The 17,295-nt window shown below is 40.4% G+C and overlaps 7 protein-coding genes across 7 annotated transcripts; 2 read left to right on the plus strand and 5 right to left on the minus strand.

Annotated features, from left to right (window-relative positions):
- The first annotated feature begins 801 nt into the window (after positions 1–801).
- On the plus strand, positions 802–2,845 carry LOC119551284 (cuticle protein CP14.6). Its single transcript, XM_037860550.1, has 4 exons — positions 802–887; positions 1,344–1,522; positions 2,151–2,226; positions 2,312–2,845. Exons 2-4 carry the CDS (start codon positions 1,347–1,349, stop codon positions 2,465–2,467), a joined length of 408 nt encoding a protein of 135 aa, XP_037716478.1. The 5' UTR covers positions 802–887; positions 1,344–1,346; the 3' UTR covers positions 2,468–2,845.
- Positions 2,806–4,342, minus strand: LOC119551281 (odorant receptor 47a). Its single transcript, XM_037860547.1, has 4 exons — positions 4,042–4,342; positions 3,796–3,985; positions 3,127–3,742; positions 2,806–2,920 (listed from the first exon to the last, which is right to left on the minus strand). The coding sequence occupies exons 1-4, from the start codon at positions 4,340–4,342 to the stop codon at positions 2,870–2,872; spliced, it is 1,158 nt and encodes a 385-aa protein (XP_037716475.1). The 3' UTR covers positions 2,806–2,869.
- Positions 4,343–8,690: 4,348 nt separating this feature from the next.
- On the minus strand, positions 8,691–9,187 carry LOC119550784 (neuropeptide-like protein 32). The gene has a single exon (XM_037859716.1). The coding sequence runs from the start codon at positions 9,121–9,123 to the stop codon at positions 8,821–8,823; it is 303 nt and encodes a 100-aa protein (XP_037715644.1). The 5' UTR covers positions 9,124–9,187; the 3' UTR covers positions 8,691–8,820.
- Positions 9,188–10,837: 1,650 nt separating this feature from the next.
- Positions 10,838–11,201, minus strand: LOC119551615 (cold and drought-regulated protein CORA-like). Its single transcript, XM_037861028.1, has one exon. It carries the CDS (start codon positions 11,151–11,153, stop codon positions 10,908–10,910), a length of 246 nt encoding a protein of 81 aa, XP_037716956.1. The 5' UTR covers positions 11,154–11,201; the 3' UTR covers positions 10,838–10,907.
- Positions 11,202–11,529: 328 nt separating this feature from the next.
- LOC119551710 (protein suex-1) lies at positions 11,530–11,853 on the minus strand. The gene has a single exon (XM_037861184.1). The coding sequence runs from the start codon at positions 11,851–11,853 to the stop codon at positions 11,551–11,553; it is 303 nt and encodes a 100-aa protein (XP_037717112.1). The 3' UTR covers positions 11,530–11,550.
- A 670-nt stretch (positions 11,854–12,523) lies between these two features.
- Positions 12,524–13,237, minus strand: LOC119551649 (shematrin-like protein 1). Its single transcript, XM_037861084.1, has one exon. The coding sequence runs from the start codon at positions 13,235–13,237 to the stop codon at positions 12,524–12,526; it is 714 nt and encodes a 237-aa protein (XP_037717012.1).
- A 1,886-nt stretch (positions 13,238–15,123) lies between these two features.
- Positions 15,124–15,539, plus strand: LOC119550246 (glycine-rich RNA-binding protein 10). The gene has a single exon (XM_037858820.1). The coding sequence runs from the start codon at positions 15,158–15,160 to the stop codon at positions 15,482–15,484; it is 327 nt and encodes a 108-aa protein (XP_037714748.1). The 5' UTR covers positions 15,124–15,157; the 3' UTR covers positions 15,485–15,539.
- The last annotated feature ends 1,756 nt before the right edge of the window (positions 15,540–17,295 follow it).

A 17,295-nucleotide genomic window follows, 5' to 3' on the forward strand; every position in this document is an offset into this window, starting at 1 on the left:
TTGCTGTAATTTTTATGAATTGCAACTGACATTTCCTACACGCTGGAAAAGTTTAAAGTTTAAGCCGAGAAGAAAAATGGCCTGAGCCGGCCGGCAAAATGAAGCGGTAAATGGGAGCGGGTAACTGGTGCAGAAGGGAGTGGTCCCTGGACCTGGTCAGCGAAATTGGCCTAAAAGGGCAGGCTCACCTGGCTCACCTGGGTGAAAACAAAGACAAATAATGCTCTTTAACGATGCATTGAAATGGACAAGTCGGCTACGCCCCAACCTCCGGCCCATTCAAATGTCAGTGAGCAGAAAGATTCCATCTCGATTCATTGGCAGGCATGTGGCCAAATGGCCAATTCATCAAATCGAAACCAATTGCAACATCTGTAATCTTTTAATTAATATTTGACTTAACGAATTATTGCATCCAGTCGAGCATCCAGCGGGGGCACTAATCAAATGAAGTTCGCATTGCTAATTCACATAAATTACAGCGCAGAGAACTGTAAGCTGTGAGCTGTGAGCTGCAAACGGCATAAGCCATACGGCATACGGCATACGCGGCGTATGCGCAACGCCCATTTGCATTTGAAACTCGTTGCGCATACGCTACGTGGTGCGACGGCAGCTCTCCGATTCTGTTGCTGTCAGGCAGACAAACACTGTTTGTTTCGCGGCCCACCCGCTCCGCCCGCTCCCCTGCCCTTCCAGCCTCCGAATCTGGGCTGGTGCACTGCATCTGGTTGCGGATGCTGGCACTGCTGCTTCTGCCGCTGCTCTGCCTCCAGCTGCAGTGGATGCGATTTTGGTATAAAAACGTTTGTGGCAACTGCAGCCAAGTCAAAGCACTTTAGACGAGCCTCCCAGCGCAGTACCCGATTTTAAGTCGCGAATCCGAAGTGAGTTTCAGTTCTAGTTGCGGTTTGCGAATCCTTAAGGATACAGTATCATACAAGATAAAGCAAAAACTTAGAAAAAGAATCACAAATAACTATAAAGCTTGTCCTGCATAAAGGATATTTACAAAAACCCAAAAGGCTTTACTTCTGGAAAACCTATAACAGTTCCCAGGATCTTCAGTCTCTTATATGGATATTTTTCCCACGGCCTTCATCATCATAACCATCATAATTTCGCAGAACTTTCAAATCGCAAAAAGCCAATCGGAGTATATCAGATACTAATTGCCAAGCAACGAGTTTGACATTCAAAGACAACGCCGCCGGCAACTCAATCGGGCACTAAACACTGAAAACTGAACACTGAACACCAAACACCGCACCTCATCTCAGTTATGACTCTATTTAACCACCTCACTCCCTGCGGTACCCTGTCTTCTTTTTCGCCCACTAAAGGTCATGACGCTCACCCACGCCTCCTTCGCAGCCGTCGTTTTGGCCCTCTGCTGCCTCAGTTTCATTCAGGCCCAGCCACAACGTGGACTGCCCCCACCACGCGGAAACTCCTTCGACGCGAATGCAGTGATACTCAAGCAGAACTTCGACCTGAATCCCGATGGCTCCTACCAGTACAAGTAAGTGGGGATTGGGGATCTTTTCAGACCTTACAAGTATTTAGTATATGTTTAGGAAAATCCTTTCCTCATTTAACGTTCAGAAGAAACGTTTACTATCTGTCTTACAACAAAGAATCTTGAACTAAACTATTTTTATAAAACTATTATTTGCATAGTATGAAAATTTAGCACACTCTCCTATCTACATAGGTCAGAATAACATAAAAATTCTCAAAATAATATAAATATTTTATCAACAGATCGATAGACCTATGTAATTTCAAGCTTATATGTTGTTATGCAATGTTACCACTACAAAGTATTTCGTAGAAATTTTATTGGACAGTTAAAAGTCAAATGTTTTTAGACAATTAAATTTTTTAAGTGCTTGTAAGCATTAACAAAGTAAAAAATAGAGTCGGTTTTGAACACTAAAATGTTTATACTTATATCTTAAATGTTCAACAGTTTTATTTGTTTTTTTCTGAAATATGCATATCTTTTTTCAAAACCTGTTAATTTATAGGCCAATTATAAAAGGTTTTTTCTCACATATTTGGGTCTAACCCCATTTTTAATCAAATCACTCTTAATAATGTTGCATATCTTTCTAATTCTGATTCCCATTTACTTTGAATATTTATAGCTACGAGACAAGCAATGGAATCCGAGCGGATGAGGCTGGCTATTTGAAGAACCCGGGCAGCCAGATTGAGGCACAGGTTAGTAATCTTTTGGGCGCTCTATCTTAAATATCATAGCATACTTTGGGGCACACCTAAAATGTATTATATCTCTGCTTACCAGGTAATGCAGGGATCTTACTCGTACACCGGACCCGATGGAGTGGTCTACACCATCACCTATATCGCTGATGAGAACGGATACCGCGCCGAGGGAGCCCATATACCCACCCCGCCTCCAGTTCGCGCCGCCGCCGCCCCCGGAAGATTCTTCAAGTAATCCGTATCGTCATAAATTCGTGTTCTAATTCTTCATCGTTATGCTCAAGTTGGCAACCAAATCGTTGCGGGTCAGTGACCAAATGTGAACCAGAAACAGACAGGAGAGAGATAGAGCAGCTGCTCGTTGGTGATCCATCATACCACCCACAAAAACACTTCCGTTTAACACCCCGCACCCCGAAAACTCCACCATCCCTTCGTGCTTCATCTGTGCATTTCTACCGCCAATCCAATCTCTCTAATCTACATTCTACATTCTACTTAGTGCCTAACGAACAGTGTGTGAGATAAACATTTGTAAGATATGTAAATTCGATTGTTAAATGTCGTACGGCAACGCATGCTCAGCAATAAAAAAAAATTGCACAAAAATCAATCCGATGCGTTGTGGTAAAACCCTTTACGAGAAGGATCTTAGCATTGTTATGTAAGACATCGCAGTGCGGACAATCTAAAAATGATAAGATAGGCAATTAGTGAAGGGATTTTATAGATCAGATTCGGGAACAGATTTTTCAGGTTCTAAAGTTACTATCTAAAGTATTAGTTGTTTCTAATAGTTGTTAGATCATTTCCTTTAAATTTTCATAGACCTAGGGTCTCATAAATGTCTTTTGAAAAATCAGGTCCCTTGGCTAATATAACTCATTCACCCACCGACGAGAAGGCCTCCATGTTAGCCTCGAAAAAGTATCCTGTGATGCGAAAACCCCGATGAGCCCGCATCATGCTGATCAGCAGGGATCGACAAATCGAGGTGGAGGCTCCTCCGGCTCCCAAACTCTCGTGCCAGGGACTGTCGTAGATGGCCCACTCGAAACTGGCACTCTCCGTCTTCAGATTCTCCCCGCAATAGCAATAGATATAGGCCTGTATAATGATGGTGGCTATAAAGGAGGCGTAGTACACACCCTCGGTCTGGGCAAAAGTAATGGAAAATAGATATCCCAGCATGCAGAGTTGCAGAGAGGAGATGAAGAACTGGGCGCAGATGATTGGTTGGTAGCAGAGATTTAGATCGCTGCACATATCCAAACTGGTCTGATACAGCGCAAAGATCTTGTTCAGAGTGGCCTGGGATTCCTTATGACTTCCGCCCTTGAATCTAACCACCTTGTACTGGGCGATCTTGAAGAAGGCGCACAGGTTGCTGGTGAAGGAGCAGAAAATGGTGTCCAAACTAACAGCTGGTAGAACCACACCCGTTGAAGCGAAAGCACTCCATGTAAAACTCAGGGCATAGTTTCGGAGGATGTGAATGTCCCAGGGAAAACTATAAAAATAAAAAAGGTAATATTATTTTATAGATACTAAATTACTACCTACAGACAGGGAAACGGGAGCTCTGGCTCAGCATGACCTGCTAGCCAATAACTGAGACCCATTCTCACAAAAGGCAGCACACTATTCAGGGCCCAGGCGAGAAGAAAACAGGTCCTGAACAAAGTGCACATACGTTGATCCTGCTTGTTCGCTGCATTGAGGATCTCTGCATATTCCTCACCCTGATCCGCCTCTTTGGAATTATTTTTAAATAAACATAAAATACTAGTAATATGTATTACAACTCACCATTGGCCATCAGCAAACGAAATTTATCAATCAATCGCTTGAAATCCCGACGCAAGTATAGTATCATGCTGAACTTAAATAGTCCAAGGATGGTAATTAATAGAGCCACCATGGCATCTGCCAGCAGCATTACATGCTTCCAATTATGAAGCACAGCTGCCAGGATGAAGGGAAAAATTGCGGCTATACCAAATACGTTAATTGCCCTATAAGGACGCTTCCACATTTCTCGGTCTGCACTAAAGAGATCAAACCCAAGCAGGGCAATTGTGCTTTTCTGTACTTGCAGGAAGCTATCCATGTCAACAAAGGTTATTTCGGCCTCACACTAAGGGAAGTCCTCTTGGACCAGGGGTTTTAAACCTTTCCACTGAACAAGGACATGGTAAGTTGGAAGAAAAGTGGCTAGAATAGCACAACCTATAACTACCCTTGCAGAGTAAATATTAGAAACAATTTCTTAAGAACACTTAAGTCGTTGACTTCTACAAAGCCAAAAACCCATTTGCTAGTCTTACAAAAGTATTTGTTGTTGCAAACATTTGATAATTATACGTAATTAATGGATAATTTGGTGTTAATTATTTGATTATTCGGTAAATCACACTCATATAAACTCATTTGAAGTGCGATCTTTGGAGTTCTTAAACTTGTTGTGTTTTATCTGTATATACCCGAAGGAATCACCTTTATAAAAAAAATAATTCATTAATAATAATTTATATTCAAGATGTGTTACAAAGCTCTTTAACTTTCGATGGCTTTATATTTAAAAGGGTTGTTACAAGCTCCTGACTAAAGTTAAGATACCCTTTGAAAAGGCTATAATAACAGGGTTAAGCACCAGCTCCTTTTGACACCTCTTCACGAATACCAAATTGAAATAAAATTTTAATGCTTAAATGTTTTCTATTCACACCTCGATATCCATGGGTGGATGTCCTTTTATCAAAGGCGTGGTCGGCGATGTCAGCCGACCTGTCAGAAAAACCAGGAAATAGGAAATTTTTCCCAAAAGACCAGTGTGTCACGCCAGCCCAATGCCGGGACACTAGAACTCCGTCGACGTGGTTTGTTTCCTGTCACTTGCTCGTCTATAGTATAAATTTAAATTAAAGAAAAATGATTGGTTTATATTTTGAAACAAAATACACCCATACCGCCACCGCCAGACTGTATTAACTTAACTCAAATTATTGAAGAAAGTTTTATAATTATCCTCCATTTTATATGTAATCAAAGAGAATAATTTGCAATGCTTCCATAATCTTTATTCATGCCTCGACATCCAAGGGTGTCCATTTGAAGTGGAGAAAGTAGTGGGTTTCACGAAGCGATGTCAGTACATCATTGGACTAAAATGTGATTTAAAAAATACAAAATATGTCGGTCCTCTTCAGTCTCTCCATCTTCATCAGTCTCTCGATCTTCATCAGTCTCCTCTTCAGTCTCTCGAGCATGTCGGGCTCCATCGTGGGCATGGTTGGCTCCCTGATCGGCGAGGTCCAGGAGTTCCATCACCTGATCGTTGTTAGTAGCATCATCCAGAGCGAAGGCATGGGCCAGGAACAGGACTCCAATGAGAACCAACAGTATAAGACGCATCTTGCTTTACGTTCGATTCAACAGACTTGGGGGTAACTGATGATGTTCCATTCGAACACAGGCCTTATATTCGACGTTCCTGCCTGAATAAGACGGGGTCTTTAACAACCGTGTTTAGCTTCACCACCACTTCTTGTCATATTTATACGGCAATATATTAAACTAAATACCTACTCACTAAGTGCGATAGCTTATAGGTTTTTATTGACAGGTATTACATCCCTGAAAGGCCATAAAACCCGGAATAAACTCTATCTCCGTTGTCACATATTAGACATACCAATGAGAAATAAATTTTAATGCTATGTCTTCTTTAGTTCTTTATTCACGACTCGTAATTTCTGGGTGGATAATCTTATTTTGTTGAGTTGCTTCGGTGACCGAACAAAACTTTCAAAATTTCAATTGGAGAGCCTAGCGGACCCTATATAGTTGGCTCCCTGATCAGCAACCTTCAGAAACGAGATTAACAACTGGTCCTTAAAATCAATTTAATTGATGAGCCAAGTAAATACTATTGGATCTTTTAACTGGTTAATAGCATGTTGAGTAAGAGTTAGTTTCGACCAGCTCAACATTGAGAAATACCGGCATTAGAGGCTTCACACAATATAAGTTGTACTCTACAAAGGATGTTGGTTAAAAAGTAATACTTTAGCTTAAACATGTAACCTCGTTTGGGGCTGACCCCAATATATACTATATGATCCAAATTTGCGAATAAGAAAGACTACATTGAAGCATTGATCTCTAAATATATTGTGCTGGTCTTATAAATTCATGGGAATTTTTTTTAAAGGAGTGTCATCTAAAGGCTATATACACAGCCTGCGGCCAACAGATCCCTTATTGGAAAACAACACATATTAACAGGCCTAAACAACACCTAAGACACCAATGAGAATAAATTGCAATGCTTCAATAATCTTTATTCACGCCTCGACATCCGAGGTTGCCATTTTGACGTGGGAAAAGTTGTGTGTTTGGCCGAAGCAATTTCAGCACGACATCGGCCTATCCATAGTAAAGCCGTATTAGCCAATAACGTAGTGTTCGCTCCTTTGATTCCTCTTCAGCCTCTCGAGCCTCTCGGTCTCCATCATTGGCATGGTCTGCTCCCTGATCGGCGACGTCCAGGAGTCCGATCACTTGATCGTTGTTGGTAACATCATTCAGTTCGTAGGCGTAGGCCAGGAACAGAAATCCAATGAGAACCAGGATTGTGAGACGCATCTTGCCTTCCGTTTGATTCGACTGATAACAGGTAAAGACTTAAGTGCAACTGATGATGTTCGATTCGTCCGCAGGCCTTATATTCGACGACCCTTCTTCAACAAGTCAGGGTTTTTCAACAACCCCTCTAAGCTCCACATCCATTTTTTGTCTTATTTATATTGAATTATAATCTAAATACCAAGTGCGACTGTTTATTAGATTTTTTGACGGGTTCCGATTTGCATTGTTGTATTCCAATATACAATTATTGCACTCTGACAGGCTATAAGACCTAAGCTAAGGCTCCCTTTGACACTTTTTAGACATACCAGTGAAAATCAATTTTATAATGCTTCAATGTTCTTTATTCACGAGTCGCCACCCGTGGGTTTATGTTCGTTTTGTCAGTAGCTTCGATGGCTGAACACTAGTTTCAAATTCGGAAATATGGAGGATAGGGGCATAATTCTGATAGGAAATGCTCCTTTATCAATGTTACCCACGTATACAGTTACCAGCTCCTTGATGGGGCCATTATTTAAAGCGTAGGCATAGGCCAGGCACAGGATACTAATAACAGCTCGGATTGTAAGACGCATCACGCTTTCCGTTCGATTCGAATGATAGCTGATGAAGACTTGAACGCAACTGATGACTTCTGGACCCGACGGCAGGGCTTATATTCGCGTCAATAACTCGGCGTCAACTACCTCTTCTAGCTCCCCTATTCCCTTGCTTGTACTATAGTAGCATGGGGAATATTTAAGAAGTATCTGTGTTTTCCGACAGACTACCACTACAGCTCCACTAACGCAAAATTCGTATAGAATTTTTACAAACACGGCTGTCAGACATTCTAAAAGATTTAGAGAGGAGTTTTATTATGAAAAAGTCATCAAGCTCGTCTTTGCAATTATTCAAAAATATCAGTTTCGATCAGTTTTTCGAATTATTTCCTGTGTCAGCACTATTTTTAAATTCTTTAAAATTGCAAAATCTCATTCGCGAAAGTTGTCAAAAAGTTGCTCATTTTATTGGGGTTCGTAAGCTATCAACAATAGGGAACAGTTAAATTTCTGGTGTATTGCTTCTGTTAAAAGTCATCAAGCTCGTCTTTGCAATTATTCAAAAATATCAGTTTCGATCAGTTTTTCGAATTATTTCCTGTGTCAGCACTATTTTTAAATTCTTTAAAATTGCAAAATCTCATTCGCGAAAGTTGTCAAAAAGTTGCTCATTTTATTGGGGTTCGTAAGCTATCAACAATAGGGAACAGTTAAATTTCTGGTGTATTGCTTCTGGTAGATAAACATCATTATTGATTTGATCTTACTCATCTTTTTATTCAGCAGACTGCCGAACCTTTCCACCGGTTAGGTAAATTGCAACTAACTGCATATTGAGTAAATCTTATATCAACAGCAAAACACCCATCATGACTCATAGGCATATGACAGGGTAAGGCTATTGACCTCTGGTTAAACCTAGAAACTATTAGCTGTTAGTTTTTCTCTGTCCTGTCTTTCCATATAAACAAACTTGTTGAATAAATAAGGTTTAACAAAATTAGTTAAGGTTTTTTTTTGGTTGGCAAGACCGAAATCCTTTTAAAAAGGAGCTATGCTAAACTCAATATATCTTTTCATACTGTAAAGTTTACAGGTAATGTATATAATGCCAAAACTGGCCAAAACTGGGCAATACAAAAGATGTGCTGACTTTGTTTCGAATGGTTTTTGAATCCTCCTGGCTGTGGTAAATATTCCTTATAAAGGCTATTATACCAATCTTACCACTTTGACACCTTTTCATTCCAAATGATAATCAAATTTTAATGCTTCAAGTTCTTTATTAACGCCTTGACATCTATGGGTGGATGTCCTTTGACGTGGGGCAAGAGGTGGGTTTGGGCAGAGGCGTGGTCAGCAATGTCAGCTCGATATTGACGTATCGACCTTACTAACCGCGGCCCCATCCTCCTCGTCCACCCCAGCCGCCGCCGCCCCATCCTCCTCGGCCGCCGCCCCATCCTCCTCGTCCACCCCATCCTCCTCGTCCACCCCAGCCGCCGCCTCCCCATCCTCCTCGTCCGCCCCAGCCGCCCCACTGGCGGGCCTCTCGGGCTCCATCGTTGGCATGGTTGGCTCCCTGATCCGCGACGTCCAGGAGTCCGATCACCTGCTCGTTGTCGGCGGCATCATCCAGGGCGTAGGCATAGGCCAGGCACAGGACACCGATGAGGGCCAGGAGTGTTAGACGCATCTTGCTTTCCGTTCTATTCGATTCGATTGATTGCTGGTGAAGACTTGAGTGCAACTGATGATTTGTGGACTCAATCGCAGGCCTTATATTCAAAGATCGCGTCAGCCGGCGTTCCTGATCTCATACGCATCAATAAGTCGGGTCTCTCTACAGACCCCCCTCATAGCTCCGCCACCATCTCTTGCCATATTCTGACTATACCATATACCATGTATTTACCTGGCCGCAAGGTGCGATTGTTTAGGGGCTTTTTTGACCGGGTTCTGTTTGGCATCGTTATATTTCACCACACAATTATTACACTCTTTGTTATTTCGTCTTTCTTTTTTTGTCTTTTTTTGGCTGTCATTACTGAATCATTTAAAATTTAAATGTCTCATTTGCGAAAGTTGTCGGGATGCTGCTCCTAAGTGGTTTCATGCATAGATCATTCGATTAGGGTTCGTTGCCTGTTATCAATTGGGACCTGTTTTACTTTATGGGTTTTTACTGGACTGCATCTGGCAGATAAACGTCAAATCGATGGTCAATAAAAGCCAAATATAGACTACTGCAACTTTCAAATTTGAGATTAATTTGCACCTAATTGCATGTTTAACAAATTTAATATCAACTATTCTTCCACTAGATCATCATGACATATGACAGGTTAAGCCTATTCAGCCCGACATTGCTGATTTTAAAGGTCTTTTCAGGCCAGATGGCTATAAAATGAAAAATTACCTTCTACATCTTAAGTAACTTAACATCTATTTTAAAAACTGGCTTAATACTTAATGATCTTATACACATTTTTTGAGTCCGAAGTTTGATAATTCGAGCTAGCATATATATTCACAAGGATTCATATTGAAATGAGCTCTCGATTGTTAAATGAATGTCAAGATCGACTTGTTTGATCTAGACTCTGAAAAGTAAACAAGTGGGGATTTACGAGTGCGAGCCATTGAACCTGAGCTGTCCATACAGGTTCCCCTCGAAATATCCCAAACGTTGTTTAATTATTTTTCAAAACAAAAAATAGTAATTTAACTTATTTGCTTAATTCGCTCGTGCGAGCCAAAAAAAACACTCCCACTTTTTTATATGGGTGTACTTCGTTAACAAACTTGGGTTCCACCAAATTTAAATACAGTTCTGGAGCTTAAAAAGTTGCACAAATCAAAGCTCTTCTATTTGAGTGTATATGAAGAAAGAGGGCTTGTCATTTTAATACTCTAACAAGGGGTATATTCAGTTCCATATTTGCAATTCACCGCAATAATTCAATATCTGCGAAACATTAGGGCTTCTAAATATAAATATAAGCGTGCTATATAATTTAAAGGGTATTACATTGTTGGCTTGCTTTTTTTTATATTTGTCCGTTGGGTAGAAATCCAAGTTTCCAATGTTCTGGAGACCAAAGTACCTATTGTTCTTGCTTAACAAACAAGTTCAGATTACTCAATCCTCAAATATATTGAATCGTTTTGTGGTTTGCTTTACGGGTTTTCAAAATTAATTGTTTGTTAAGTTATATGAGTATATATTTTTGTGTATGATGATTTTGCAAAGCTGTGAAGTACCATTTAAAATGTACGAACACGTATACATTATTGATTGCTTATTCTACCGAAGACATATGTTCAAAATACATTTTATGAGATTTGATTGCCTTAACAAGGCAAGGTTTTTTAAAAAGTATCTTTCCAGCCTCAAGAACAAATGTAAATCGGTTTCAGAAACATTTTTATTTACAGTACAACGGGTTATCAAGGGAAAATGAATGTAATATTTTCAGGCTAGCGACCATAGTGTCCATATCCACCGTGATGACCACCATGGCCACCATGACCACCATGACCACCATGTCCGTAATTTCCACCTCCGTAATGGCCATCACGAGTCTGGCGCAGCCCTTCTTCGGCGTGGTTTCCTCCGTGATGGGCCACGCCCAACAGGTCCTCCAGATTGGCTCCATTATTATTCAAGGCGAAGGAATAGGCCAGGCACAAAAGACCAACGATGGACAGCAGAATAAGACGCATCTTGTAGATACTTTAGCAAAGTTTGGAATAGATTTTTTCGTTTGTTCTCGGTTCTTTGCTTTGAGCAACTGTAGATCTCTGAGCCAAAATCACGGTCTTTTATGCGGCCACCGATCCAGTGAAATGACTGACTTTCCATTTCTTGTTTGCCATTTTTGCAAAGATATGTTAATGTTGAATTGATTTAATGCTTCCCATAACATTTCATAACGTAAACAATTCAAATGGCTTTGTTTTTCTGACTCGGCTATTAAAAAGCTTTAAGAGCTTTAGTTTCTTTTTGACTTAATTTGAATCTGAGAGCTTTTAAGAACTTAAAAAAATGTTGATAATAATATGAGGGCAGCTTTATTTAAAAGGTGTCATGGATTTTTGGGAAGCCACTGTTTTTGGTTTCCTACCACCAGTAGCTACTGTAGCTGCTGCTCCAGGGCCGATAAGGAACACTCCATCCTTTGTTCCATCCTCCGTTCCATCCTCCGTTCCATCCTCCACCCCATCCTCCATTCCATCCTGTGTTCCAACCTCCTCCCCATCCTCCAGACAGCCAACGAGCTGGTCTTTCGCCTCCTTTCGCTTCCTGACCACCCAAATCAGCCACATCATCTAGGGTAGCAGCAGGAGCAGGATCCTCTTCCACAGGATGGCTCAAAACCCCTCCCAATAGAAACGCAAAAGTTGCAAAATAAGCGAGCTGCATATTGACTATCCACCTCAATTATTACTACGATCCAACTGATCTGCATTGCTGCCTTTTATACCTTAAAAAATGCAGTTCTTCGCCCACTAATTAAAGTTTATTTACAAATTGCCAACGAGAAGCTGAGAATCCCTGACCCATCAGCTTCATAGTTAACATATAACGATCACTTCTTCAAAACCAATTTGCATGGCTTGGCAGTGTTACAAAAGTCGTTGTACTCAATACAGTCATCTAAAAAATCAGGAATAAGTAATTCTTAAAAAACGTATTGCTTATTGCAACGTCCTTTAGAGAAGGTATAAAACCCTCGCCCAATTTCAATTTAATTTAACAAATAACAAACTTTTATTTAACGAAATTAAAACGGATTAAAAGTATAAATAACAAAGATGGTATTATTAAAAGTATTGGAATCAGTTATATAGAGAGCATAGTTCTTTTTTAACTTTGATTTTTAAGCATTTAATTTTACTTCTGGCAAGAGTGTATTCCCAATGACTATAAAAATATATATTACAACCAAAGTAAAGAATCTATTAATGTAGACTAACTCTGAATTTGATTGTATTACTTCTTCGAAGCTTTCGAAGTAGTAACAACTATAAAAGACATTTCGATGACTTAAAAATCTATTTATGATTACTTATAATACTGATGGACTTATGGCCTAGCCGAGCAGACTAAGTAGACCGCTTAGGGCTTGTGGATTTTCTCCGGCACCTGAGGCTCCAGCTGCCCCGCCCCCATTCGCGAGCAGGGGGCGCAGACTACTGCCGAGAGCCTGGCCCAAAATACCAGCTAACTGGGCTTGCTGGGCGGTGGAAAGCTGAGGGGTACCAGTTCCAGATCCTGCTCCAATTCCCGGTGTTGTGGGATTGGAGGGAGAACTTGAGATGCTAGCTGTACTACCATAGCCTCCATTCGAGGGATAACCAGCAGATGAAGAGGCTCCAATGGAACTATAATTCGGTCTGTATCCATAATACTGCGGTCTCTGGTATCCACCGTAGTTGTAGTAGCTGGGTCTGTAGTAGTTACCATAACCGTAACCCAATCCAGGATATCCATAGTTGTAACCGTAACTGGGATACCCATATCCATAGTTGGGCCTATATCCATAGCTAGGATAACCACCGCCGTAGTAGGAATCCACAGAATCCGATTGGGTGCCTCCACCGCCGGCAGAAGATGATCCTCCAGGTCTTATAGGTGGTCCCACAGCAAGGGGAACATCGAAGAGTGGTCTACCACCTCCCAGTAAAAGAGGTGTCAATAGACCCAGAGTCCTGCCCTGCGGACGACTATCTCTGGCTTTACTACTCTGCCCAGAGACCATCAAAAAAAGAAGGCTCAAAAGAGCCAAACGCGCGGGTAGAAACATAACCGTAACCGTCGAATGCAGATTAACAACTGAAGACTGTCTGAAAAACCCAATAATATTTTATACAACAGAGTTCTTTAGTGATTTTCCAAATGTGCTTGCCAAAAAAAACAGACCAGAAGACCTTCGGCACCTTAAAATAATGATCGCAGACCGAGCGGAACTTTGCAAATCTTGCCCAGAACGTCATCAACTGGTTAACGCCACGCGGCTTTCACGCCCAGTTTCGAGACCGTCTTGTTTTGGCCCAGTCTGCAGACGATCGCACCCGACATTGACCTTGCCGAAAGTTGGCCAAATAAGACAGAAATCTGTTTCACACCGTTAACTCGATTGCTAGCTTCCGCGGGCTTTTTTCAATTTGGGCCTGTTGTTTCATTCACCATTCAAAAAGGCCAACAACCGGGGGCGTTTCTGCTATATTTGCTGGCTATAGGCTATAATAATAAAGATCGTCAATAGCAAAGTTAATTAGCGGGCTGGAAATCTATTCACCCCTTCGCAGATGCATTCCACTAGACATTCGCATGACCGATTGTGAATCATCTTATACGTGCCGTATAAGAGCGGCGGTTCCCCATTTTGCGTTTCCAGGGGTTTCGGGACCGTCTCGAATTATTGTATTGGCTCTAATTGATTAGTATTTCGCCAGACGTGGAAATCTTTGACTTTTAATTTGATTAAGTCTGGCTAGACGTCTTAAAGTTAGTCAAGCCTATTAGGCAATTAATACGCCCGTGCTTAACGCTTATTCCCAAAACAATATTCTAATAAATATTATATATTTACTTTTCTTTTGGGTTGAATACTATATAAATAGTAGTTTAAACAATCTGAAGCAGTTACTTTGAGGTTCAGTAATTATAAGAAATAAGTAAAGGTTTTAACTATGAGATAGCACCACATTACATTTTAAATGTATATTAAAATTCCGAACTTAAACAATAATACCATCGGCTGAAACAATTAAAATTAATATTATAATATATTTTTACAACTAATAAATTACTCTTAGGAAATTTTGTTAGTGAATTAATTACTATTCAAGTGCCCAATAAAACGAATATTGCGTAATTTGGAAGGGACTCCCTGAGCACTATTTAACACCCTTAACCGGTTTAACCCATATGATATACGATTTGTTTTCTTGAAATCTGTTACGTTTATTTCGTTTCGCCTGCTCATCTGTAGATCATCATTATAAGCTTATTTTTGGAAAGACTTGAATACCGGTCAAAAAACTGGTTTTACTTTCTCACTGAACATTTTTATATTTGCGCCTAAGCAATTAATGTGCTTCCCCTGATGCACAAAAAGATAAACCAATCTCAGGTGATAAAAAATATTTGATTCCCGTATATACTGCAGTTAATTAACTGCGCAAAAAATAATCTTGGGTCAGTGATCACCTAAGAGTTGTTGTCTAGTCTGCATTCAACCGTAGGAGAAGTAAATCCCCATCTTGGGGGCTGGTCTAAAAATTTGATGCTGACAAAACTGTACACAGCGAAAATAACTAACTACCTTTTACAATTTTCATTATATTCAAAGCCCATAGTTTTAAGACAAAAGGAAAATACAAAGATCATTATTAAAATTGAACTAAAATCAAAATCCCTAATTTGTCATTCTTTTTTCTCTGTGTACGTATAGATTCTGTCTAGTGTTTTTAAGTTCCTGGGAATGTTTTGGAAGTGTTTTGAAGACAGCAATTGACGCGCCTGGGATTTCCATTGCCCTCAAGTTTTGGTGAAATCATCATCATATGATAATTGCCCTACGGCTATAACTAATGATAGTTGGATAGCATGTGCTGGGCTATAAAACACTTACTCTTCAAACGGGACCTCCCCGCACTATTTGACTATAAAAGTTGGAACCCAAGTTAATGTCGTTGCAGAAAGTGTTTGAATTTCCAATATGAGACAATATCTAGTTTTTGCTCTCGTCTTCGTGACAGTTCTTGTCCTGATCAGCGGACATCCACTGGAGGATCAAAAGGTTACCCTGGAGGATGCTGAAGCACAGCCCGGCATTGATGATGGATCTGGAATAAGGGCTGTCCGTCACTTTGGCGGCGGATTTCGACGCGGTGGATTCTGCTGCGGAGGAGGAGGAGGTGGTGGTCACCGACGAGGTGGATACGGTGGCTATCCAGGCGGAGGCTACGGCGGAGGTGGCTTCGGAGGAGGTAGTGCATCAGCCTCGGCGTCAGCCTCAGCCAGTTCCAGTTGGGGACGTAAATAATTATAACTTTCTTAATTGAGGCGAAAATAGACAAAAGTCGAAACGAAAACAAAAACATTTGACTTTGTTTTGGGTGAGAATTGGAGGCCGGTTGGTGTAGGGGCGTGGCAGATCGCTTACGCACTTAGTCAAAAATACTACGCAATTAACAGGAACCTGTCTACAAACGCTAATCAATACGCTACAAACATACACGATCTAAACTCTATTTTTCCCACAGTTACAAAATATTCCGACCGAAAGATTCCGCTAGGTCTAAGCCATTTAATTAAAAATAGAACAGCTTAACCATAAATATGCGGTTAATTTTTGTGGTTTTTAATTGTTTTTGTTTATGACGTTTTAAGCAAAATTTGATAACGTTTTGCGAAATGCTTGTACAACCGAAAGGAATCGCCTAATCTGGGATAATGTAACCTGTTTTTGAAACACTCACTAATTGACAAGTCAATAAAAAGCTAGTTCGAGCAATTTCCAGACATCTGGAGTTGAGACAGGGTTTTTGCGGTTTTGCTTTGATATTGATGCACTCCCGAAAAACCTTGCGATCGAGTATTATGATGGAAAGTTACCTCCAAGTTCCTGGCACAACATTTCACCAGAGAAGATGAAGTCCCAATTAAAAATTTCATTTAATTGAGGCTTACGGGTGATCTTATGATTCATGACTTCCAATTAGCAAAGGTAAATATTTTCCACTCTCGATTGTGGAATTCATTTCCTTGGTAACAGGTGCGTTGTAAACATGATTCATGTTTATTTCTAAGTTTTTGCTAGTGCAATTAATTAGCGCCTCCCACACAAAACTATTTGTTCTATGCAATAAATATTTTGTAGAAAATTCCGTTTAAGAATTAGATTAGCACACTTGCCTTATAATACGGAAATTAAAAGAATGGTATGCATTTTTAATGGCACCAACGGTATAAAGTTATGATGTCTGGACCTTATTTAATTGTGGACAGTCCCAAAATAACTCAAAACATGTACCAAAATAAAGGCTCAAAGTGTTTAATCACGCTATCGACTAACTTGACTGGCACGGTACACCACCCTTGTGGTTATTCGCTCACTCAGAAAGAAAACATATCTACATTTTTAAAAATTATTTTTACTGTGGTCACCAACCGCAGTGTAAATAAATTAAAATTTGATATTTATATGCAGCCAACTTTGAGATACATATATATAATAACAATATTCATGGCTTTCAAAAAATACTATAACTACAAATGAATCGTCACAAAAAAGGATATCGAGTGGTAGATTTTTATGTTGACTCATCATAGATCATTATAATAAGTTTTATAGAATCTGGTTCGCTTTGTTGTGCTACGGAATATCTACTTTATACGTCATAGAAATGATACCAAGAAATATAAAATTGGTGAATAATTTCGGTGCCTTATATTTTTTCTCCGTGATCTTTCGAGGCGGCCAACTCCGCAAATGAATCATTCGCGTTGTTGGTAGTGCCTACCGCAACAAAAATCAAAAGTCGCCAAAACCAAAAACCGAAAGACTCCCCCCAAAGGGGTTCAGCCCCCAACTGACGTCACACAAGAGGAGTCGTGAGTACAAAACCGGGCAAAAAAGGCTAAAACGCATTGACGGAAATGTTGTGCGGTCCTATCCCCGCTAATTATATTGAATGATGTGCGGCAAATCAAATTAGTGCCCCAATACTGTCACCGCTGGAATCTGGCTGAATGGGCGACTTGGTCTGTCATAACAATTAGCGCGTTTCGGAGAAGATTTGCGGCTATAAAAGCAAACGGCAGATGGGAGATAAGGCACAGAACCCCAAGGAA

Source organism: Drosophila subpulchrella, chromosome 2R, assembly GCF_014743375.2.
Source record: "Drosophila subpulchrella strain 33 F10 #4 breed RU33 chromosome 2R, RU_Dsub_v1.1 Primary Assembly, whole genome shotgun sequence".
Lineage (NCBI taxonomy): Eukaryota > Metazoa > Arthropoda > Insecta > Diptera > Drosophilidae > Drosophila > Drosophila subpulchrella.

Excerpts from the sequence above, each read along its gene's own strand:
- LOC119551284 (XM_037860550.1), top strand. The coding sequence starts at position 1,347 with ATGACGCTCACCCACGCCTCCTTCGCAGCCGTCGTTTTGGCCCTCTGC. Across the intron at positions 1,523-2,150 it reads GATGGCTCCTACCAGTACAA|CTACGAGACAAGCAATGGAA; the intron begins GTAAGTGGGGAT and ends GAATATTTATAG. Across the intron at positions 2,227-2,311 it reads GCAGCCAGATTGAGGCACAG|GTAATGCAGGGATCTTACTC; the intron begins GTTAGTAATCTT and ends TCTGCTTACCAG.
- LOC119551281 (XM_037860547.1), bottom strand. The coding sequence starts at position 4,342 with ATGGATAGCTTCCTGCAAGTACAGAAAAGCACAATTGCCCTGCTTGGG. Across the intron at positions 3,986-4,041 it reads TCGTTTGCTGATGGCCAATG|AGGCGGATCAGGGTGAGGAA; the intron begins GTGAGTTGTAAT and ends ATAATTCCAAAG. Across the intron at positions 3,743-3,795 it reads GAGCTCCCGTTTCCCTGTCT|TTTTCCCTGGGACATTCACA; the intron begins GTAGGTAGTAAT and ends TTATTTTTATAG.
- LOC119550784 (XM_037859716.1), bottom strand. The coding sequence starts at position 9,123 with ATGCGTCTAACACTCCTGGCCCTCATCGGTGTCCTGTGCCTGGCCTAT.
- LOC119551615 (XM_037861028.1), bottom strand. The coding sequence starts at position 11,153 with ATGCGTCTTATTCTGCTGTCCATCGTTGGTCTTTTGTGCCTGGCCTAT.
- LOC119551710 (XM_037861184.1), bottom strand. The coding sequence starts at position 11,853 with ATGCAGCTCGCTTATTTTGCAACTTTTGCGTTTCTATTGGGAGGGGTT.
- LOC119551649 (XM_037861084.1), bottom strand. The coding sequence starts at position 13,237 with ATGTTTCTACCCGCGCGTTTGGCTCTTTTGAGCCTTCTTTTTTTGATG.
- LOC119550246 (XM_037858820.1), top strand. The coding sequence starts at position 15,158 with ATGAGACAATATCTAGTTTTTGCTCTCGTCTTCGTGACAGTTCTTGTC.